This window comes from Papilio polytes, unplaced genomic scaffold, assembly GCF_000836215.1.
Source record: "Papilio polytes unplaced genomic scaffold, Ppol_1.0 DF822067.1, whole genome shotgun sequence".
Classification (NCBI taxonomy): domain Eukaryota; kingdom Metazoa; phylum Arthropoda; class Insecta; order Lepidoptera; family Papilionidae; genus Papilio; species Papilio polytes.
Window position 1 is genome coordinate 7,227,637 of NW_013527137.1, and position 24,274 is coordinate 7,251,910.

General features: G+C 35.2%; 3 protein-coding genes across 4 annotated transcripts in view; 1 reads left to right on the forward strand and 2 right to left on the reverse strand.

The window, feature by feature from the left end:
- The window catches only part of LOC106106919, an 18,592-nt gene extending 12,044 nt beyond the window's left edge, over positions 1-6,548 (forward strand). Inside the window, exons 10-14 of the mRNA XM_013287578.1 lie at positions 1,331-1,451; positions 2,932-3,013; positions 3,962-4,038; positions 4,953-5,021; positions 5,812-6,548. Of these exons, the coding sequence (XP_013143032.1) occupies positions 1,331-1,451; positions 2,932-3,013; positions 3,962-4,038; positions 4,953-5,021; positions 5,812-5,934 (472 nt within the window). The 3' untranslated portion in view covers positions 5,935-6,548. The remainder of the gene's footprint in view (positions 1-1,330; positions 1,452-2,931; positions 3,014-3,961; positions 4,039-4,952; positions 5,022-5,811) is intronic.
- A 611-nt stretch (positions 6,549-7,159) lies between these two features.
- On the reverse strand, positions 7,160-7,627 carry LOC106106920 (lisH domain-containing protein C1711.05-like). Its single transcript, XM_013287579.1, has one exon. The coding sequence runs from the start codon at positions 7,625-7,627 to the stop codon at positions 7,160-7,162; it is 468 nt and encodes a 155-aa protein (XP_013143033.1).
- Positions 7,628-11,506: 3,879 nt separating this feature from the next.
- LOC106107487 (transferrin-like) overlaps positions 11,507-24,274 on the reverse strand; it is a 15,975-nt gene continuing 3,207 nt past the window's right edge. For both annotated transcript variants that reach the window (XM_013288359.1, XM_013288360.1), the window contains exons 2-15: positions 23,927-24,017; positions 23,137-23,273; positions 22,115-22,263; positions 21,488-21,632; positions 20,735-20,928; positions 19,222-19,364; positions 18,654-18,823; positions 17,617-17,857; positions 16,919-17,079; positions 15,666-15,811; positions 14,924-14,987; positions 13,892-14,002; positions 12,852-12,996; positions 11,507-12,113 (exon numbers count right to left, since the gene is read on the reverse strand). In XM_013288359.1, the coding sequence (XP_013143813.1) occupies positions 11,780-12,113; positions 12,852-12,996; positions 13,892-14,002; positions 14,924-14,987; positions 15,666-15,811; positions 16,919-17,079; positions 17,617-17,857; positions 18,654-18,823; positions 19,222-19,364; positions 20,735-20,928; positions 21,488-21,632; positions 22,115-22,263; positions 23,137-23,273; positions 23,927-24,017 (2,231 nt within the window). In that variant the 3' untranslated portion in view covers positions 11,507-11,779. The remainder of the gene's footprint in view (positions 12,114-12,851; positions 12,997-13,891; positions 14,003-14,923; positions 14,988-15,665; positions 15,812-16,918; positions 17,080-17,616; positions 17,858-18,653; positions 18,824-19,221; positions 19,365-20,734; positions 20,929-21,487; positions 21,633-22,114; positions 22,264-23,136; positions 23,274-23,926; positions 24,018-24,274) is intronic.

Genomic DNA, 24,274 nt, shown 5'->3' on the forward strand with positions numbered 1-24,274 from the left:
ATAATAAAGCGTAAACACACACTTCTTTGTTGCCTAAGATGTCAGCAATTACAGCATATTTTTGAATAATTCTTTCTTTAATGAAAAGCCCGATAATTACAGGCTTTAGGCTATATTTCACGCTATTAAACTTAGGGGTAAATATTTTGGATAACCCCTAATGTGGGAAAGAGACCATAAGTTGTTGCCAACATCAAGAAAGAAAGGTTGCTAAGGTTTATCATGTCATTTTGACATTTTGTATTAATAATTGACAAACGTAAATGTAAACGCAACGTTTTTTGCCCAATTTCCTATAGTTTTAATGTTATTTAATTTTTTTTTAAATTGTGTAAAAAAATCGGAAAAACTAGATTTCCGAATTAAATTTGAGCATACATCTGTAATGTAGCTTTTTCATGTAAGAATTTGAAATCGTCCCAGTTATAAAACCTTCATGTGGGAAAGATTAGTATCCGTCCGCGTGGAATTATAAAGAAACAAAAGTGTAGCCTATGTGTTGTGTGTACATGTACCATGCCCGACGACTACGTCTAGGTGACGTCGATATACCAGTCTGCATTAAGCAAGCGTCGTTTCTATTACTCACATACCTATCACTATGTGTTCTTCCAGACTAACCTCTACAATGATCCCAAATTTCATTGAAATCCGTTCAGCTGTGGCTACAAACTCTAACAAACATCCATCTAAACTTTCGCATTTATAATGTTATAGAATAGAATAGATAATATACCATCATCATCTCCCCTGCCTTATCCTACTCCCGTAGGGCGCACCGGGTTTTCGTTCTCCAAATAACTATCATCCGTCATCTCAAACATCACTCCCTTCATCATGTCACCTTTCACGCAATCCATTCATCTCTTTCTATGTCTACCTCTACCGATGTACTTCCATACTCATAACTAACTTCTTGTTACATGCGATTCATCCCTCCTCATAACATGCCCCCATGCTAACCTTTTACTCCTTATTTTCTTATCATACTAATATTATATTATAAATGCGAAAGTTTAGATAGATGTTTGTTAGAGTTTGTAGCAACAGCTGAAGGGATTTCAATGAAATTTGGTATAATTGTAGAGGATAGTCTGGAAGAACACATAGACACTTTTGTTTTGTATAATTCCACGCGGACGGAGTCTGTAGCCAGTGTATTATATATATATACTTGCTTACATACTTATTTACGCACTTTACTGTTTTTGTGTTTATTTTAGTTTGTGTTTAGTGTGTAAAAAAATGTAAATTAGGTTAATTTTGTGGTAATTTTTTTTTTAAATAGATATTTTTTTAATTTTTTTTTTCATTTTTCATATATTGTCAGACGCCACAGCAGTGCGGCGATATGCAAATACGGTACATCAACTCAGGAGTGCTCCTGCCTCTTCAGCAAGGTGTTCCGGCTGCCGTGTCGGCATATACTGATGCTGACCACTGAGTTAAAGGTATACAGCCTGTGTTTTATATGTCAAAATGTTTAAAAAATGGAGGTTTTACAGATTTTAACATTGGTAGAGCCCGCTTTATCTTAGGACTCGAGTGTAATACCACGAACACACAGATAGGCGTGAAGTGGAAGTAATAGGGAATATGTATGTTTTTTTTTAAAAGATTCTACTTGTAACCAGACAAATTTGACGCGAAAATATTCAACCATTCAGCTAAAGATAAAATAAAATTACGATTATTTTCGTGCGATTAAAATGCCACCGGAGTTGACATGAGACAATTGACGTCAATTGTCTTATTCCATTCATAACATACGCTCAGATGTCACTTCGATGTAAAAAACAACAAAGTATCTCAAGGTCAAAAAGTCAAAAATCGATTCATTTTTATTATTCCTGGTACAAATAAGTGGTTATTAATAATTCTATTCATTGATTTTTTATTTTAAAGTTAGTTTTGATATCGTGTTTACAGTAAAATACTTGAAGAGTGTATTTCTATATAAAGTAACGTAAATGAAGTGTGTATTGTCAACAAGCGACGCCATATTAGATAAGCAACTTGCTTCCACCAATAGTGTGCGTTTTAATTTTAAAAAATGTCACTTTTTAATGATTCAATTTTGCCACTAAATCACATTATATTTAAAAAAATCTTTGCAGGAATGTTTTTATAGTAATAAAGTATACTTAAAAAAAAGTTTGGCACAATTTGGCGTCATGCATATTGCCTATTCCGCGTACAGTCTGAAAAGTGTGGTGCCGGAGGCCTAATTTAAGTTACTTTCTCTTTACCACCGTTTTCTTGTAAGAGGATGGGAAGGGGAAATAGATTTGACGGAAGAGGAGGAGCATAGGAAGGGGAATTGTCCTCTTTATGTGCATCTCCTCCGTCAATAAAAGTTATGGTAGTCGCTTCGCCATTTTGGCGGATTCAGGTCGCTTGCTCGTTTGTCACCTTGTGTTATAAAAAAAATTGAAGAAAAAAAACGAAAAAAACTATAAACTGTGCGAAAAAAGTACAGACCAAGTCTGTAGGTGTTGATAAAAAAAGATATATATCATTTACTAGCTTTACCCCGTGATTCTGAATGCTTGGTGTTCAAAATGTAGCCTATGTGTTCTTCCAAACGTTCTACATCTAACTTTCGAGATCTGTTAAATTTTATCTTTTTTTTTTTATATAACAAGGTGGCAAACGAGCAACCGGTCACCTGAATCCGCCAAAATGGCGAAGCGACTGCTGCCCATAGACATCCGCAATTGCAGATGCGTTGCTTACCCTTATCCGACGGAGTAGACGCACATAAAGAGGATATTTCCCCTTTCTATGCATCTCCTCCATCATCAAATCCACTTCCCATTCCCACCCCCTCCTTATGAAAAGGGTGGTAAAGAGAAATGGACTTAAATAATCTACAAACATCCATCCATCGCAATTATACTAGTAAGATAACATTCTAAATTGTATTTCCAGGTGAAAACTCACATACCATTCGAGCCTCGTTGGACAGTACAGTACTGTCTTTTCGGCTGTGATACTGGAAATGCCTCCACGGGTGAGTAACACTGGTAGCCCACAATAGACAATTCACACTAACATTGACCCCATAATACACATAACGGCGTGAAGTGGAAGTAATTCCGTGTTGAATTACATTAAGAAATATATTAGAACAGAATTAGTACCGTGCTGTAGAAATGACGCAACAATAGATTATCCGACTAGCTGTTGCCCGCGACTTCGTTCACGCGATATTAACCCTTAAATGCATGATTTTTATTTAATTATGAAATAAATATTTCAGTATATACGTTTCAGTCACAAATTAGGGGAAGAATAATTTAAAAAATCTTGGTTTCAATAAAAACTATACTTTTGTTTGTAGACTTTTGGCAACAATATGCATTTAAGGGTTAAGATAAAAAAGTAGCCTATAATATGCCTGTCTATGTCAGCTACCCTTCAGTGAAAGTCCGGTCGAAATCGGCCCAGCCGTTCCGGAGATTACCTGGAACAAACGCGGCTTGCGGACAGACAGACAGACAAAAAATTTAAATACGATAGAGAAATGCAACGCAATTACAATATCTTCACGTATTCTCTAGTTTTTTTTTTCATATTACAAACAGACAGTCCAATTTTATTATATAGACTAGCTGTTCCCATGCGACTTCATCCGCATGAAATTATAAAAAAAATATTTTATTGTTTACATGTGTCATTTGTCAATAGCAAATGTCAAAACGACATGACAAACCATGGCAATCTTGCTTCCTTGATGTTGGCAGCAACTTATGATCTTTTTCCCACATTAGGGTTTTATCCAAAATATTTACCCCCCTAAGTTTAATGGCGTGAAAATATATAGCTTAGAAGTGTAGGGCTTTTTATTAAAAAAAGAATGATTCCAAAATATGCTGCAATTGCTGACTTAGGCAACAAAGAAGTGTGTTTACGCTTTATTATAATAGTATAGATAATTAAAAAGTAAAATAAATTGCAGGTAACAGCGGCACATTCCTGGAGCAAGTGGTAGTGGATGAAGGACATCGACAGACCTTGCCTCAGCAAATACATGCGGTAACTATAACACTAGATTTTATTAACTAGCTGTCCCCGTGTTGTTTCATCCGCATTAACGATTATTCCCAACCGTCACCCCGCTGTCCCCACATGAGAATAATAAGTTTCATCCGTTTGATAATATAAGATGGCAAACAAGCGGCCTGAATCCACCGAAATGGAAAGCGACTGCCCATAAACATCCTCAATTGCAGCGCTGCCTACCCTTCATTGACGGAGACGCACATAAAGAGGACATTTCCCCTTCCTATGCGTCTCCACCGTCAAATCCATTCCTTTCCTCTTAAGAAAAGAGTGGAAAAGGAAAGGGACTAAAATTAGTCCCTCGGCACCACACTCATCAGACTGTACGCGGAATTGTTTCTACTTCACGCCTGTCTGTTTGGTCGTGGTATTGCTAGGACGAGCTGGCCCATTCGTACGAAGATGTTAAAGCGGGCTCTATCACTGTCCCACCTTTTAGTCCCATTATCACCAATAAGGTGACAGATGGAACAGTTAAGAAATAAAGTTCCAACCGAACCCTCATCAAAAGGTAGGACGGATGAAACTTTTTATTCTCATCTGTCTTCGTGGGGACGGAGCGGTGTGACGGTTGTGAAAAATCCCACATGAAATTGTTTGTTTACATTTGTCAAATTCTCAATTGCAAATGTCAAAATTACCGTAACCATAATAACCTTGCTTCCTTGATGTTGGCAGCTTGTAGTTTATTGTCACTTTCCCACATTGTTACCAATTTATTTACCTCTTTAAATTTAATAGCGTCCCTAACCTAAAGTGTGACGTATAAAGGGCTTTTTTATTAAAGAAATAATTATTCAAAACTATATGTGATTGTTTATACGCCACGAAGTAATGTGTGTTTAGGCTTTATTATATAAGTATAGATACGTCATTGAATTTTACAGGTGGGTGGCGTAAGACAGCAGCAATACGTACTAGCGACGCCAGGACAGCCCGCCACGCCAGTGTCTCAGGTCAGTACAGTTTCACACGGAAATGGTGTGTGGATGTGAAAGTTACCCTCTTTATAATATTAGTATGGACTAATATAAAAAGGAAAGATTTGTATTTTTGTATGTATTGAAATAAGTCAAGAACTGGACCGATTTCAAAGTTCTTTCACAATTAAAAAGCTAGTTGTCACTATCATACTTCATACTAATATTATAAATGTAGTATGTATTATAAATGTATTATGTATGTGTATATCGTAAAAGATTTAAAAATAAAACTATTTTTAACGGAGACATGTGTAATGATAAAATATGTACAGAAAAAGATTATAAAAAAGTGATGACGTCGACAATGTGCTCTAATTTTAAATAATTTAATTTCTTCTTCTTTTCTAATGGCTTGACTCTAAAACGTGTAAAAACTCCTTGAACAGTATGTATATTAGTTTGTAGCCTAAACGGCTAAACAAATTTCGATGACATTTGGTATAGATGTAGAGGAAAGAAAAGAACACATAGGCTACTCACTTTTGTTTTTTCTTTAATCCACACGGACGGAGTCGCGGGCGAAAGCTAGTACTAATAAATGTGAGAGTTTAGATGGATGGATGTTTGTTACAGTTTGTAATCTAAACGTCTGAATGGATTTCGATGAAATTTGGTATACATGTAGATGATAGTCTGGAAGAACACACAGGCTATTCAATTTTGTTTTTTTCAATAACATGCGAACGGAGTCGCGGGCGGAAGCCAGTTTTTTAATATTTTATTGTCGCAGGCGGAAGCTATAGTATAAATTAATATGTTGCAGGTGATATTCTGCGGCGGAGGTGTTGGGGGCGTGTCCGGGGTGGGGGGAGCCGCCCCCGTCATCACCTCGGTACTGCCCGCGGGGGGCGCAGTCCTCACCCCACACCATACACTGCATCAGTGAAGTGAAGTGTTGAAAAGTGTTGGAAAGTGGTTGAAAAATGTTGGAAAGTGGTTGAAGAGTGTTGGAAAGTGGTTGAAGAGTGTTGTAAAGTGGTTGAAAAGTGTTGAAAAGTGTTTTGTGAAGTTAAGAGTCAACAGGAAAGTATAAGAACTCTAATTTGACAGGTTTATGCCTAAAGTACAGGCATTCTGCGGTGTACCATTTCCTTTTTTATATCATAATTGGGTAATAAGTGAGTGCTGCCCCTATGGACATGTTTATACAAGTGTTGCCTACTTGTACGAGGAGACAAACAAAGAGTATTTCCTCTACCCATGTCTCCTCCACTGTCAAATCCACTTTCCCTTCCGATCATTTACAAGGAAATTGTTAGTTTGTTAAACTATTGAATTAAACTTGTAAATTGTCACAGATTTGGAAGATCTGGAAGAACACAGGTTATTTATGTTTTTTTATACCACTCAAAGTCGCAAGCGAAAGCTAGTATATCTGTATGAATACATTATTTTACAAAACAAAGATGTTTTTCACAATAGGAAGATCCTTTTGTAACATATTTCTAGAATTAATGTGAATTGTTTTTAGCTAATTTGTTTAATAAAATATTAATTTGATTGGATTTTATTTTTTGCATCTATAAAAAAATTTTACAAGTCAATCTTAAATCTATTTAGTCGCAGTATTGTATTAATTTTTTTAAAACACAAAAACTTTTATTCACCGATATCTAAATAACAATAATATACATTTGTGGACAAATCCATTATTGAATTAATTAACGGCTTACTCATGTCATACTTTTTATCCTGTGACGGCACCAACCAGTTTCAGACCCTGCGGGGTCCTTCTTCTGTGTCGCCCTCGCGCTGAAGGACCCCCGCAGTGTCTGAAACTGTTGGTGCCGTCACCGGAAAAAGTATGACGTGAGTAAGTCGTTAAATAATTATAAAATGTCTCACGAAAGTTTAAATAATTTAAATCCATTATTTACAGTTAGTTTTCTATATTACTCGAATATACTAATATTATAAATGCGAAAGTTTAGATGGATGGATGTTAGAGTTTGTAGCCACAGCTGAATGGATTTCAATGAAATTTGGTATAAATGTAGATAGTCTGGAAGAACACATGTATCTTTAGTTTTTTTTTAATTCCACGCAGACTGAGTCCCAGGCGAAAGCTAGTGTAATAGATTTTCTCTTAGAATTCTACAGTGATTCAAGTTTTAGCCATCCCAATGCTGATCGACAGGGTTAAACCAAGCCATAATTTTATCTTCAGGGGTATCAGCCTCTATTGTACATAATATAGCTGATTCTCCGACTGCTATCTCTTCTGTTTGTGTACATGCGTCCTTCTTTTTAATGGTTTTTATTTCTTTTTTTATTATAGCTATTTTTTCTGTTTCACAATCTTTTTTGCTATCGTTAGTTTGAGTTTTGACATTGCATAGTTCAGGAGGTTGTTGCGGTTCTGGTTTTTTAGTTTTTGTGGTATCCGAATCGGATTTTTCCACGCAATCTGATTCGGACTTTTCGACGGCGCAGTCCGTTTCTGATTTTTTTTCTGCGCAATCTTTTTCATTGTCGGTCTCTGCTTCCGATTTGTCCGCGCAGTCCGTTTCTGTTTCGGATGATGATGATGAACTAGATGATTCCGACGTGGAACTTCCAGAACATTCTTTGTCCGACATTTTTATAAGTTATAAAACCATATAATAAAATCGTTATTTATATCTAGCAAATTCTTAACATCACATTTGATAAGTTGACATTGTCACTTGACTTATAGAGGTTTTATTGTTTTTTTTTTTTAATAATGCACATGTCAAAGATTAAGTGATTATTCTTTGGACTGTAAACCGCAATGGCGCGAAATCAAATTTAATTTACAGTTTGACTTTAATTATTAAAAATATACTAAAATTCATATAAATGCAATTAAATAAGTAAATATTTTCATTTATAATACAAAATTACATTTTTAGAGTTTCGATTAGACATCAAAAATCACTCCATCACTTTTCACTATATTACTAATTAATGCGAAAGTTTAGATGGATGGATGTTTGTTAGAATTTGTACCTTAAACAGCTCGACGGATCTCGACGTGACATAGACGTAGACGATAGTCTGGAAGAACACATAAGTAACTTTTTTTTAAAGCACGCAGACAGTCTCGGAAGAAACCTACCAATATTATAAATGCGAACGTTTAGATTGATGGATGGATGTTTGTAAGCTTAGAGTTTAGAGTTTATTAGAGTTTGTAGCTGAAATACCTGAATGGATCTTGATGAAATTTGGCATAGACGTAGAGAACAGTCGGGAAGAACACACACTACTCACTTATATTTTAATTCTACACTGACGGAGTCGCGAGTAAAAGCTAGTATATTATAAATCTAAGATTATTTAGTACAGAACTTTTAGATGTAATGACAGTTACATTTTACATGCATACAATTTTTATTATTATAGTAGTATAATTGTTATGTTTAACAAAGCATTGTTTAGATATGCTACTATAAACTTGGTAGTCTTTTATAATATACTAGCTTTCGCCCGCGACTCCGTCCGCGTGGCATTGAAAAAAAAACAAAAGTGAATAGCCTATATGTTCTTCCAGACCTCCACATCTATGCCAAATTTCATTGAAATCCGTTCAGCCGTTTAGGCTACAAACTGTAACAAACATCTATCCATCCATCCATCTAAACTTTCGCATTTATAATGTTAGTATGATTGTGAATTGTGCTGCGCAATGCAGTATCTTCGCTTACTTTCTACTTTACAATACAACTAAAACTTGCACAAAAATTTAATAAATTATAACATAACATTTATATATGCCGGAGGCGTAATTATGGTCCATTTTCCACTGTTTTTATACACCATGACCACACAGAAAACGGGCGAAGTGGAGGTAATTCTGCGTGTCGTCTGATGAGTGGTGCTGGAGGCCCAAATTTAGTCCTTTTTCCTTTTCACCCTTTTCTTAAGAGGAAAGGATGGAAGGAAAAGTGGATTTGACGGTGATGGAGACGCATATTAAGAGGAAATGTCCTTATGTGCGTCTCCTCCATCAATGAAGGGTAGGCAACGCTGCAATTGCGGATGTTTATGTGCAGCGGTCGCTTTCCATTTCGGTGGATTCAGGTGGCCGCTTGCTCATTTGTCACCTTATATTATAAAAAAAAATGATGGGTAGGGGAAGTGGATACAAAAGATAGGATATAGGTAGGGGAATTGTCTGTCTTTGCATCCCCTCTTGATTAGGCAAGGCATTAAAAATGTCTATGGGCAGCGCTTACTTCCCTACTTTGTTTAATTCCGCTGGCTGTTCACTCATTTGTCATTTATTATAAAAATGTCTACATTTGTATGAGATTTGTGTTTTATGGATAAGCACAAATATCATACTTTATGACGTTCGCAAATTTTCGTGCTATACGTTACTGCGTTATTTGTGCAAGAGAAATATGGAAATTGCTGTAAAAAGGGATTATTCCCGCTCTGTCCCCATGTGAGAATAAAGTTTTATCCATCCTACCTTTTAGTTCCACTATCAGAAATGAGGTGACAGATGGAACCGTAAACAATAAGTTCCAACCGTCCCCTCGTCGGAAAAGGTGGGACGGAAAAACTTTATTCTCATCTGTTCCCGAGGGGTGACGGTTGGGGATTATTCGTAAAAAGTTCAGATACTGTCGTTTTTTTTTAAGTTTATAGTTTTTAAATTGTATATTACTTATGCTAGCCATATTTAACAATTCTTTACTATAGTTTGTCAAAATAAGTTCGATTAGTTTGATAAATGACGCATATGAAGTATGGAATTAAATTTGTATGAATACAAATGCCGTACTTAATAGACAGGTATCGTAGTGACGAAACACGCAGCGAACAATTATGAACTATCGATATTCGGTTTAAATAATTATCGAACTCAACTAAAATTATTTACTCTCTTTACTCTTTATAATTAATAAAAATTTATTTACTCTCAATGGTCATTATTAATTAGAGAAAACAGTGTTTTTTTTAAATTCATAGGTTATAACTATCTATCGATTCCAACTTCTATAAGAATAAAAATCGAAAATCGATAAGATTCATGACTGAATTTACACAACCCATCCCTACCAAATTTGAAGTGAACTGTCAAACTAGTCTATCTTATTTAGACAAACTATATTAATGATTAAAGATATAAAAATTTTAAATTATATTGACTTAAAAGGTACTTTTCAAGATATAATTAAGTTATGGTTATTGTTAGTTTACTTAAACTCATGTTTAAAATGTAAATTATGAAATAAAAAGTTAGTAAAAGAATGTTTTTTATAGATATAGTAACTATAGATACCTAATCTAGAACAAAAATGAGGCAAAAATAACCTAAAATAGATTGTTGCGGGTAAAGCCGTTACAACACAAAATATTTGAAATATCGACTACATTTTAGACTAAAATATCTCACAACTGTTGTATAACTGTCATTTGTTTTGCAGCCCAAACTGTTTAGTTGCATGACTAAAAAACGAGTTGTGTGACCTAGTCTTGAGTAGTACACAATGTACTAAAAAGTAATATTACTCCGCACTGTACTAAAAGTAACGTTACTGAACGGCTTCTGTTAATCGGACATTTGGCACTTTTAGTACACTACACGATATCGGTGTTTGATTTGGTTGTATATTTGCCAGATTGAAGCATCCACCTTCGGTAATCAGAATCAGAAATGGATAAAATCATTTATAAGTTAAATTTATTTTCGCTAATAACATATGTTTGACCCTGCTTAAAATTTGATGTGAAGTAATATATGACACTTGTTATATTCTATTCATGTATTGTGTTCTTACAAATCTGAAGTACTAAAGGTACTAAGTGTACTAGTACGTTTTTCCAATTGTACTAGTATGGACTTGCAGATGTCCGAATAAGCCCAAACTATGTGACCTCCATATAATCAAAGGTGCATACTCTTTAGTTATATGTCATATATCTATTACAGTAGAACCTCGATAAGTTAAAGTCCAAGGGAAACACAAAATATTTTAAGTTATATAGGTTTTAAAATATCAAGGGTATGTTGTAGAGGTTTTGGGCTCTGATGCGAAGGGAACATATTTTTTGAAGTTATAGAGGTTTGAGTTATCGAGGTTTTACTGTTTCTACATAGATTATATATCAAATACTGCCATACATGCATGCAGTTAGTGTAAGTTTGTAAATTATTTGTGTACAATTAAGAATTTGGAATAAAATTGAGGTGTTCAAGTAAAATGTATGGAGTTAAGGGAAATCACGAAACTTGTAATCATTTAAACATTCTATTGTTTTAATTTTAAATCTAGGAAATTTTATAAATATTGTATTGATTAAAAATTGTTTGAAAATGGTGTTTTTATTTTACTGCTACTCAAAGTAAACGATTTCAAAATATACTAAAGTAATTATATAGATTCTTTTCCATTAGAAAGCTATTTACGATATAATATTTTGGTCGTAAAATGCTTAAAAAATGTCCGTTTTGGTGAAGGTATGGATTCCCAATTAAAACAACATTTAAAAAAAAAGAAATTTATTTGAAAAAAAAATCACGCACACTGGTAAAAACATTTGGCACACATTTTACAAACTAGTAATAAATTACATGAAAGTACTTAGTACAATATTTTAAAACAAATAAAATGTCACGAAATGCTGCAAAAAAGAAAATAATAAAAACTCTTAACGAATCTTACTGAATTACAATCAAAATTATTTATATGCAAAATATCAACTTAATAAAAAAACTATTTAAAAACACTAATTTACACAAATAAAATTTTTGACATTTAAAACACGAAAACGCGCGTAAGAGCTGTCAAAAGGAATAGCGTTAACATAGAGTAGTTACGCGTCGCTTGACCTAACGAAGGCGGGGCAACACTGGTACAAGTGTCAAGATGTCTGAACAACTCTATGTAATTCCTCGCTGGTTCGTTGGCGGTTTCTGTCGATGGTTCGGATAAACCAACTGCTGTATTTTTGAATAATAAATCATTTATTCCATCGAACGCGGAGTACATTTCTAAGTTTATATGCTGTGTGCCGGAGGCCGCGTTGTAGCCGAAATACTGGTCTAGGTTGTCTAAGAGGACACTTAGACTGTTAAGTAAGGGATCCGATCTGTAAAGGATTTGTTAAGTTAATTTGACTGTTGACAACAAAGTTTGTTCGCTTTATGGGTTAAGTAGGTAACGTTTTTGTTTCATATCTATCATACCATGGTTTTTCATACTACAATAACAAATGCTTCGTAGTTTTAATAACATCAAGATAATTACTACTAATTAAAAGAATACTAATGTCCATTACTTTAGTAATTAGTAACAATTGAGATAAATCTGAGTAAACTAGGCCAAAAGTAACAAAAGTTTTATATTAGCCATCAAAAATACTTCACTATTACTTTTACAAGAAGTTGATAAGAGTTTATCAAAAGATGGCGTTGTATATTATGGCAAAACAAGGGCGTTAAAAAGTTTATTTTCTGTAACGAAAGATGGCGCTGTTCCTAATATCAACTCAAATAAATAAATTGTTTACAGTTTGTACAGTAACCGAATGACCATTAGTTGTACAGTACAGTACAGTACAGTACAGTACAGTACAGTACAGTACAGTACAGTACAGTACAGTACAGTACAGTACAGTACAGTATAAACGAGTACCATCTAATTGTTAAACAATAAAACTTGTACATAAGGGCCTGTCCCACCATTGGCTGATGGCTCAGATATCTTAAAATGACGTCACTGTCATAAGTAAACAAAATCCCATATTTCCATCACATACTTTACACGTTGAATTGTAAACAGTTTACAATTTGGTGGGACAGTAAGTGTCGTAAGCTAAGTAACTTACCTTCTGGCTAGTAGTTCAGAGTCGACGACATAAGCCAGTAGACAGGCTTGGTCGATGTCTGAAGTGCCGTTACTAACAGCTAGCGTGTTGTTGCGACAAAGTGCTCGGAACTGAGACCCTTGGATACCGAGCGAAGACAGTTGCGCTGGAAAAGTACACATTTTATTTTAATTTATCTATACTATTACAATAAAGCGTAAACACACACTCCTTTGTTGCCTAAGATGTCAGCTATTACAGCATATTTTTGAATAATTCCTTTTTTTAATAAACAGCCCTACACTTGCGTCACGCTTTAGGCTTCATTTTCACGCCATTAAACTTAGGGGGTAAATATTTTGGATAAAAACCCTAATATGGGAAAGAAACCATAAGTTGCTGCCAACATCAAGAAAGCAAGATTGTCAAGGATTGTCATGTCATGTCATTTTGACATTTGCTATTGATAATTTGACAAATGTAAACAATAAAATAGAATTTTCATTATTTCAGCCGCACGGGAACAGCTAGTTAATTATGTATACCATTTTTGCAGAGTAGATTAAATAAAAACGACGCTTTTTCTTATTAAGAACTAGCTGTATCTCACGATTTGTGTGATACAGCTAGTTAGTTAGTTAGCCCGTGTTAAATTACAAAAAAAAAATAAACAGTATATCTTATGTCACTCACTGATAACGCGGTTTTTTTATTTAAACAAGTAATTTTTTAAAAAGGGCCAGTAGTTTTTGTGTTATTAATACATACAAAAATACAAACAAATCGTTCTCCTTTATAATATTAGTTTAGACAATTGAATGTCATTCTTACAACGTAATATACGTATATTACAAAATAGTATACAAGTTACTAGCTTTCGCTGGCGACTTTGTCCGCGCAGAACTAAAAAAAGTGTGTGTGTCCTTCCAGACTTCCAGACTAGCCTCTACATTTATAAGAAATTTTATGGGTTACGAAACTAGCCTCTTTGATTATCATCCTGTCCTGTCTTTTTTAGCTGGCGAGTCTAATAAAGGGTGTTATAAAGAGTAAGAACTTACAATCAATATTCTGTATCTCTACAAATGCGACGTCTGTCTCCGGGTCAGCGAGACAGGCCAGCGAGCCGTTGTTGCCGTAGTACATGTTGGTGTAGTCATACGCGCAGGTAACTGTAAAAAAATAATTAACTGGTAAATAATGTTTAAAAACTTGCATTTGGTTAAGTTATTGAACACTCTGTATAGAGATTTGTGAACAACTTACATACAGATTTGTAAACACCAGTATACAGATTTGTGAACAACCTGTATATTAGATTTGTGAACACCTGCATACAGATTGTGAACAATTTGTATATTAGAATTGTGAAAATTATGTATAAAGATTTGTAAACACCCTGTATACAGATATGTGAACATCCTGTATATTAATTTGTAAACATCTGTATACAGATATGTGAACATCCTGTATATTAGACTTGTGAACATCCTGTATACAGATTGTGAACAATTTGTATATTGGATTTTTGAACACCCTGTATACAGATTTGTAAACACCTGTATACAGATTTGTGAACACCTGTATATTAATTTGTAAACACCTGTATACAGATATGTGAACATCCTGTATACAGATATGTGAACATCCAGTATACAGATTTGTGAACATACTGTATACAGATATGTGAACACCTGTATACAGATTGTGAACAATTTGTATATTAGACTTGTGAACATCCTGTATACAGATTGTGAACAATTTGTATATTGGATTTTTGAACACCCTGTATACAGATTTGTAAACACCTGTATACAGATTTGTGAACACCTGTATGTAGATTTTTAAATATCTTGTATGTTAGATTTGTGAACACCCTGTATTAGTAATTTCTAAAACGATTTACTTAGAGCGTGTACACACCAATGACTAAACTATCGCAAAACTGTTTCTCGCTTTGATTATGAGCTATATAGAGGTGACACTGCTCGATATTTAGTTGTGCAACTAAACAGTTGAATTGACAAAATCGCACAACAGTTGTGCGAGAGTTTAGTCAAAGGTGTGTACTCTACCCTAGTAGGTATACTCACAGTTAGTCTCAGCAACAGTAACGGTAGGCTTGCAAACTGAACAAAGAGTATTCGCGTCGAAAGTCTGGAAGAAAAATTAACATAAGCTATTGCCAAAAAAACACAAAAAAAATTAACTATGTAAAAAAAACATAGCCTATGTTACAATCTGATAAACTACCTTTCTAACTTTGTAACAATTGTTGAAATCGACCCAGTAGTTTTTGAGTTAATTCAATATATACAAAAATACAAATATTTCCTCTTTATATTACTACAGAATATACAGGATTCTAAACTTTGGGGTCATCTACCTCCACAAAGCCTGAACTGTTGTTTTTGTTGTTCTGTTAAGAACCTGTATAACAAATATAACAGTGGTAGAGCCCGCTTTAACATCTTCGCACTGTAGGGCTCGTCCCAGCAATACCACGACCACACAGACAGGCGTGAAGTCGAAGCAATTCCGCGTACAGTCTGATTAGTGTGGTGCCGGAGGCCTAATTTTAGTCCCTTTCCTAAGAAAAGGGTGGAAAGGAAAAGTGTATTTGACGGTGGAGACGCATAGGAAGGGGAAATGTCCTCTTTGTGTGCGTCTCCGTCAATGAAGGGTAGGCAGCGCTGCAATTGCGGATGTTTATGGGTAGTCGCTTTCTATTTCGGTGGATTCAAGCCGCTTGCGAGTTTGACACATTATATTATAAAAAATAGAATTTATATATCTAAAGAGTAATAGAACAGTATAAACACTAAAAGCAGTTACCGATGACTCAGAGATGGCATGAGTGGCATCAAGGGCACCGGGGGCGCAAGTGCCATTGAAGAACTCTCCAACAGCGCGCGCGTAGTCACACTCCGAGGAACTGATCACACCTCGCTCTTGTGCTGCGTTCACGAACGCCATATATGCTGGGAAATAAAGGATTAGTTAAAAAAAAATGTACCTAAACTAAACAGAAAAATTCGCTGAAATAGCGAACAGAAACGCTGAGAAGATACGCACTGAGGATATGACACTTTTCTATGAGTTTACTCTTGTCAAATCCACTTCCCCTTTCCATCCTTTACTAATAAAAGAGTAGGAAGGGAAACTATGTTTTTAGCCACTGACACCACTCGTCAAAAGTAAGTCGTTTAGGTCACATAAAAACGAACAATGCATGGGTTTCTATTATTTTTAAGACTCTATCATACTAAAATCATAGTCTTCTAGAAAAATCTATTACACTAAAATCTTAGTAAAAGTTAAGGAAAATAAGTTTATTTTAGTGTAATAGATTCTTTAAGGTAAGTAAGTAAAAGTAACAATAAGTAAAAAATAGACCAATCTATGATACTAAAATATTAGTACGTCTTTAAACTAAAATCTTAGTATTGTTACGAGCGTGCGGGATAGAGTCAAAACACCTTGGAAATTTCTGCGTTTATTTATTCGCGACTTACAATAACAGGGATTCACTGCACTCACAAATCGTTCGTTAAGACTACACGATGCACGCAAACAATGAATCACTAACTCAGCGCACTTTACAGAACACCACTGTCACTATTCACTAGCACTTTCACTCCGCGGTCACTTCGTCTTCTTCGTAATTCGCTCAGGACTTCTTCACAGTTCACTTTCCACCTTATCACTCCCCGAGTCACGACTGACTCCCCTTATATATCCCAAATTTCGATCTTTTCGTTATTCATTTGTCATTTTATTCCAGAACTTTCTCGATAGTCCGAATAACATAAATTTCATAATGGAACATTCTCGAAGCCGTTTCGAATGTTCGAGACATCTTTTCGCGAACGTCATTTTCGCTGCTCGCGGCGATCGAACATTCTGGAAACAGCTCGATTATTCCTCGAATATGATTTTCGTTACTCATCAATAGATGACGTCGCGACAGTATGATTACGGATTATTATACTAAAATGTATTAAACTAAAATCTTAGTATAATTGTACTAAGATTTTAGTACAATAGATTGGTCTTTTTAAATCAGTCTATAAATGTTAGAAACATACCAATTCCTCCAAACTCCGGGAAGCAAGCCTTTTTACTCCTCAGGTTTTCAAAGCGTGTGATATCCTGCGATGAGTCCTTTATGAGTGCGACGACGCGGGAGAACGCTGCCGGGTTTGATCGCGTGTTCTGAATTAACTTCAGAGCTGACAGTTGGTAGTTTCTGAAAGTTAATTATGTACCAATTTTTGAGGGTCTTCGTAATAAATTGTGAATTAGTTTAAAATTAAAAGCCTTGAAGCTTTGACCTGGGGTTCAACTCATACTGTCTCATGAGAACTGAGATCAAAAGCTCTCAGTTTAAGATATATTTATTATTAAAACATAGTAAAAGTATGTATCCTATGTGTTACAGACTATCCTCTAAATCTATGACAAACATCGAGATCCGTTCAGCAGTTTAGACTACAAACTAACAAACATCCATCTAAACTTTCGCATTTATAATATTAGTAACATGTTACGAGTTTGTAGCCTAAACTGCTGAAGGGATTTTGATGAAAGGTATAGATGTAGAAGATAGTCTGGAAGTACACAGGCTAGCCAATTTGTTTTTTTTTTTTAATTCCACGCGGACGTAATCGCGGGTGAAAGCAATTTTAATTAAGAGTGCTATTGCCGAGAGGGAGCCAACTGTTACTGGACTTCACATATATCTTTAAATTTCTATGCAAATGTGTTTTTTTTTATCAATACTTACTGTCTTGAAATATATCCATAATTAGAAGGTGTCGCGATAAAATCAGCTCGTTCATCTTTAATGTCTTGTAAACATTCGAATGTGTTGGTCCTTTGTTGGCAGGAGACGGCTGGTTCAATGCCGAGTGTATACGCCGCGGTTCGAACCCACGCACACTTTGTATGCTCTTGTGAGGATATCGTGCACCAGCGACGAGCTGGCAGACAGCTGGTGGTCGCATCTATACTGGTTATGTTGCGAACTGGAATTAAATTGAATTTATGAGATTCTTGGATGTAGGAAAGATTTAGGGCGACACCTTTAACTAAATTATACTACGAATGTTGTGCGATTGTCAATCCAACTGTTTAGTTGCACAACTAAACATTGAGTAGCGTGCACCTCCTTTAAGCTCAAGGTAATCAAAGCGCGACTAAATAGTTGTGCGATTTTAGTCATTGTGTGCGCCGCTCTTTGTATGCGATCTTCTAGACTATGTTCTACTATACTTTAGACATACATAGAAACAAGCATCTAAACATTCGTATTAGATTTTGTTGTCTTTATAAAAGCGCCATCTATCTTTCGCCAGTACGATTTAATAATAAAATATTACTTATATTATAAATACGAAAGTTCAGATGTTTGGCTCTCGACTTTTCGAACATAGTCGAGATTTAGAACATAGTCTGGAAGAACACTTAGGCTACTAACAAAGTTTTTTAAAATTCTGCGTGGAAAAAATACCGAGCGACATCTATCATAAATTAATCATAAGTTTTTTAACAATAGGGGTTAATGAAAATGATAATAGATGGCGCCATAACAAAAATGTAACATTTCAAAATTTTCTGATTGTAATACACTAGCTTTCACCCGCGACTCCATCCGGGTGGAATTAAAAAAGTGAGTAGCATGTGTCTTCTTCCAAACCATTCTCTATCTACGCCAAATGTCATCGAGATCTGTTCACCCGTTTAGTCTGCAAACTCTCACGTCCATCCATCTAAACTTTCGCATTTATTAAGTAAGATAAAATAAAAAATAGATTCACATACCAGCAGAAGTGTAGTTCGCTGGCGAGGGCAGAGTGTCATCGAATATGACACGAGCATTGGTGCCACCTATGATGCCACCGAACAGTATGGCCTGCCAGGTGTTACCACCCGGATTGGCGCCATTAGGCCACCACGACCTCATACTGGCTTGTACTGTTGACGCTATAGACCTGAATAAGTGAAGTTTATCACTCAGAGTTGTTAAGTGGCATTTTGTGTGCGTATCGACATTAACCCTTTAGTGTCGAATTAACGCTACCTATGTTAAAAATAATAATAGTAACAAAGGTATATTCAATTGCAATGATTATAAAGTTTTGAGTTTAAAAAGACCATTGAAGCTAAATAAAGAATGTGTTAACTCACAATTCGACGAAGTTTTAGTAACAAAAAAAAAGGAAATGTTACCAACACACTAAAATACTAACGAACGGTTAAATGCAGCCGTGAAAGCGGCTATTAAACGCGTTTTGATGTTAATAACGGTTAAATTTAATAACGAAAATAAAATAGATACAAAATATCAATTCCTAGCCTGTCTATTTATAGATATCAGTTGTGAACTCACGAAGCAGCGACAATGGCGCTCCAGGGTTGTCTCACGAAGGCGCAGGGCGAGGTGAGGGCGCTGAGCACTTCGGGGGTGAGAGGGCTTAGAGTTCCGTCCTCGCATAGTAAGGAGTACTGCTCCGCGTCTTGAGGGTTGCGAGACTGGAATATAATTCGAGGGTCTCAACTAAATTCGTCCAAAGACATAAATATTTTTCTACGGAGGGTCGGATGGAATATTCAAATTCACTGCATTCTTAAGCATATCCTCTTTCAAACAATCTATACATACTTCAGTCAAAAATGTACTGTTAAGGATTTGTAAGAATTATTGAACATTGACGCAAACTTGCGTGCTAAGGCTGAGGCCAAGTATGGTAATACAGAAACAATTTGTCACGACATGAACTTCAATAATCCAAACACATTAATATTTATCGTAAAATACAAAATTACATTGGAACCTTTTGGTCCTTCGAGTCGACTTTTGCATAGATATTTTTAGTTTTTTGAACCAGACTTCAAACTAAAGATACTTTGTTGTATACATGTATTTTAAACAGTAATTATTTCTCTTAAAATATTTGTTTTTCTTACAAGTCGACTTTTTCAAAACATATCCTATTAAAATCTTTTATTAGTCTTCAACAAGATGGAGACTGCTGTGTTCATGGTTATGCATAACAATATTTAAGTAGTTTTAATTTTAGGTCCTTCGAGCCGTATAAAAGACAGAAGTAAAATACTCATCATCATCTCCCCTGCCTTATCCTACTCCCGTAGTGTCGGCGCACCGGGTTTTCTTCCTCCAAAGCACTCTGTAGGGAACCTTATACATTTTGCGAAAACACTCCACAGTTACACTTAACATTCATACACAGCACACATACACACTTACATAACACGTACATTCACTCACACATATAAACACGGTGCACGACGAGTGGTCGAAATATAGTGCAACGCTGGTATTTTTGTGACCTGTCATTGGTGCATTTAAATTCGCGACCGCACAGCTGACCGGGGTCATTGACCGAGCGGCGCGCGCGGTTAGTTAACAGTCGCTTTCAAACTGTGCCCGCGCTGACCACTGTTAATTATCGCTCTCGTTATCCCAGCTTATTATTATTGTGTTTCTTCTCTTCTTCTACTTATAACGTGTTGCACTCTCCTTCTACTTCTTTTTATTATATATATTGTGTTGTGGATTAAGTGTTTTTGGTGTGAATAAATTGGTTGAAGAATAACGGTCGCATCATTTAAAATCTGCACCATCACTCATCACCCCAGCGACACCATCACCACCTACCACCACAACTCTATCATCCGTCATCTCAATCATCACTCCCTTCTTTATCATGTCAGCTTTCACGCAATCCATCCATCTCTTTCTAGGTCTACCTCTACCGTTGTACCCCTCCACACTCATAACTAACGTCCTTCTTGTTACATGCGATTCATCCCTTCACATAACATGCCCATACCACTCTAAAATAAAGATACTTTGTTGTACTCAGAAGTAAAATACTCACAGTGAAGTATTCTCTAACATGTTGCCAGGCGACGTATGCGACGCTGTTATTCCCATTGGTACGTAGACATTCCAGTGCTTGTATATGTCTGTTAGTGTTAGACACGCCGGCGACATTCACACCCATGTCTAGTGTGTATTGCGCACAGCCGCTGCTCTCACCGCACAGAGAGCACAGAGATGAAAATCTACCCTCTGCAAAAGATTGTTGGAAGAAAATAGATAAAAAATATATATAGTTGATAATTCAATTGAGATATTTTTATAACTAACGCCATCTATTGATAGATCCTCAAAACTTAATTAATTGTGTTTTTATTAATTGCCAATAGATGTCATTATTTAAATGTTTATATTTTATTTTGTAATTCTATTAAGTTTATTTTATAACAAAAGACGGAGGGTTTTTATCTATACTTCTATACTAATATAATAAAGCGTAGACACACGTTGCTTAGTCATGTAGGATGCCAGCAATCACAGTGTGTTTTTTAATACATATTTTTTAACAAAAAGCCCTACACTTACGCCATACTTTAGGCTACATATTTTGAGGTTATTAAAGAGAGTAAATAATTGGGTAGAAACAATTAAGCGAGAAAAGGACAAAAAATACAAGCCAATAGCAGTAGAGTAGCAATTTTTATCTTTACATTGTTATCCCACGGTCTTCGTTATAAATTGTGCATTTTAATTTTGACATTTGCAATTGAAATTTTTACAAATGTAAGCCATAAAATAAGATGTATCTTACTTAAGTTAGTATCGACTGTGGTGTTGACGCTCCAAGGTCCAGGTCTACAGGCTCTGGGGAAGAACTGACTCAGGGTTTCCAATTCTAGCTCCTCAGCGGTTTTACCAGCTACGTTAGCGTCGGGGCAACGATCAGTACGTGCAACCTGAAATAAAAGATTTTATTGTAATGAGTTGTGTATATTTCTATCATATTAAATTTAAACGTAAAAATTGATTTATTTAAAATTTTAGTGTCTTAACAAGATGTTACCGTGATCTAATACGATACCAACGCCATCTACATATTCATTATACTAACATTTTAGTCGAAGTGATTAAGCCATTTGCTTTTTTTCCATAAACATACTAGCTTTCGATCGCGACTCCGTTCGCGTGAAATTGAAAAAGTTAAAAGTGAGTATCCTATGTAAAATATAAATCTTTCCTTTTTATGTAAATACTAGCTTTTATTTGCGGCTTTGTCCGTGTGAAATAAAAAGTATAGGCTATGTTACTCACTGCTAACATAGCTTTTAAATGCTCAAAGAATTTTTGAAATCGTCCCAGTAGTTTTTTTTAATTATTTCAATACATACAAAAATACAAATATCTCCTCTTTATAATATTAAATAGATAAAATACTGACCGATCGTTCGAAAGTCTTCAAAACTCGTGGAGACCAGCGCACTTCCGCCTCATCGAAGCCAGGGTGGCAGTAATTACCTCCTCGTAGACCCTCCAGTCCTCCGGTATGACTATTAGGTACCACCGCTACTGCTTCGAAAGCGTATGGCTCTGAAAAGTTCAATAAACACAACATATGTAAAAAAATAAAACGTGCTAACTACAATTATGCTACAGTAATTAAAAGGAGATTGAAAAGCGCGGCTTTCAGTGTCAAACTGGAGGCCGCATCAGCTGAGCCTCCTTTTGGCTGAGAACTGATTTATGACCGACTTCCCAAAAGGAAGTACTCAACTCATCTGTATGTTTTTTTCATATTTTCTAATTCTTTAATAAATTCTATAAATTTTGTTGTGTGTTTTCAACATCATCATCCACTTGCCCTTATCCCTTACGGAGGGTCGGCACAGTATGTGCTCCATACATCTATCAGCCATATCTGAATACACTCCTTTCTTAAGCATATCTTTCACACAATCCATACTTTCTTCGGTCTTCCTCTTCCTTTGTAGCCATCTACAATCTTAACATTGTATGTTTTGTCTTTGCATTTTTTTCTTGGCAATAAATAGTATTTTTTTTGTTATACCTTACATCTAAGAAATTACAATCAGTATTCAGTAACAATCTAATATCAAATAAATCTAAATAAATAACAAAAGTTATATATGCGGTTTCGATTTACTCATAAAAGAGGTTTAGCGCCATCTGCGCTGGGCCACCTCAAGCCCGGTGAATCTGTAAATTCAAGGCAAACAGTGACAAATCAGTCACAAAAAAATGCGGTTTCGATGAAAAAAATGCAGTTGATTTTCTAAAAAATAATGACGCAATAAAAAAATAGTTGAATTACCATAGCTAATTATTTAGTTTAAAATAAAGAAATAAATACACCCGCTCCCCAGGTCCCCTGACTTAAATTGTGTTAGGGAAACAAGAGCGCTCTCATGTAGCCGCTCTTAAAAAAAAAAATATTTAGTATACCTTGTCTATTAACATCTCTGATGGTTGCTATCACTCTGTTGTCGTTTGGCTGCATTTGAGATAACAACATCATTTCCTCTTCAGAGAAAACACCAACATCCACTGTGTTACGAGCCAATCGTAATGCGCAGTCGATTCTGGAACAATAGTAGAAACTAATAAGTTTTAAAAACTTGTTGTTGCTTCCGACTTAACCCGCGTGAAATAAAAAACATAGCAAATTTTACTTAATGATAACGTAACTTTTTGATGAAAGAATTTTTGAAATCGACCAAGTAGTTTTTGAGTTATTTCAATACATACAAAAATACAAATCTTTCCTCTTTATAATATCATATATATCTATCTATACATATAAAATTGGAGTGTCTGTTTTTACAAAAAGAAAAAAGTCCAGATTTCGGGAAGACGTATTTACGTTGCCGATAACGAAAATCTAATTAATTTTTTTGTATGTCTGTCCACAAGCCGCGTTTGTTCCGGGTAATCTCTGAAACGAATGGGACTTTCACTGTAGGGTAGCTGACAGGGCATATTATAGACTACTTTTTTTAATCACCGCTAACGAAGTTTACGGGCGAAAGCTCGTAAATAATATAGCCTATGTTACATTGATAACGTAGCCTTTTGGTGTTAGAATTTGAAAATTTGAAAACAGTCCAGTAGTTTTTGAGTTATTTCAATACATACAAAAATACAAATCTTTCTTCTTTATAACATTAGTAACGTTAGTCAAAGATTCACACATGCGAATGTCTTTGAAAATGGGTGCAAAACAGAAGAGACATACCTTGACTCAACCGGTTGACAAACAGCACGACTGCCATCTTTGTCTAGACTCTGACAGAGAACTGGATTGGACGTGGAAATACAGACTCTGTCTGAAAAATAAATACACATATTTTAATACAATGTTAATCAAAATATCTGATAAATAGAAGATAGTAAATAAGGGGCTAAGGCTAGATATTATTTTACAGCCTTACAAATAAACGCGGTACAAAGTTAAATTTAGAAATAAACTGGGTATAAACAAAGTTTGTACTAATATTTTCTTATTCTCAGTTTATTCCTAAGTTTATTTTTATACCGTGTTTATTTCTAAGGCTGCTAGATTTTGTAGAATTAAAAAAAAAAA

What these genes read in the sequence shown, in the direction of transcription:
- LOC106106920 (XM_013287579.1), bottom strand. Translation starts at nt 7,627, where the DNA reads ATGTCGGACAAAGAATGTTCTGGAAGTTCCACGTCGGAATCATCTAGT.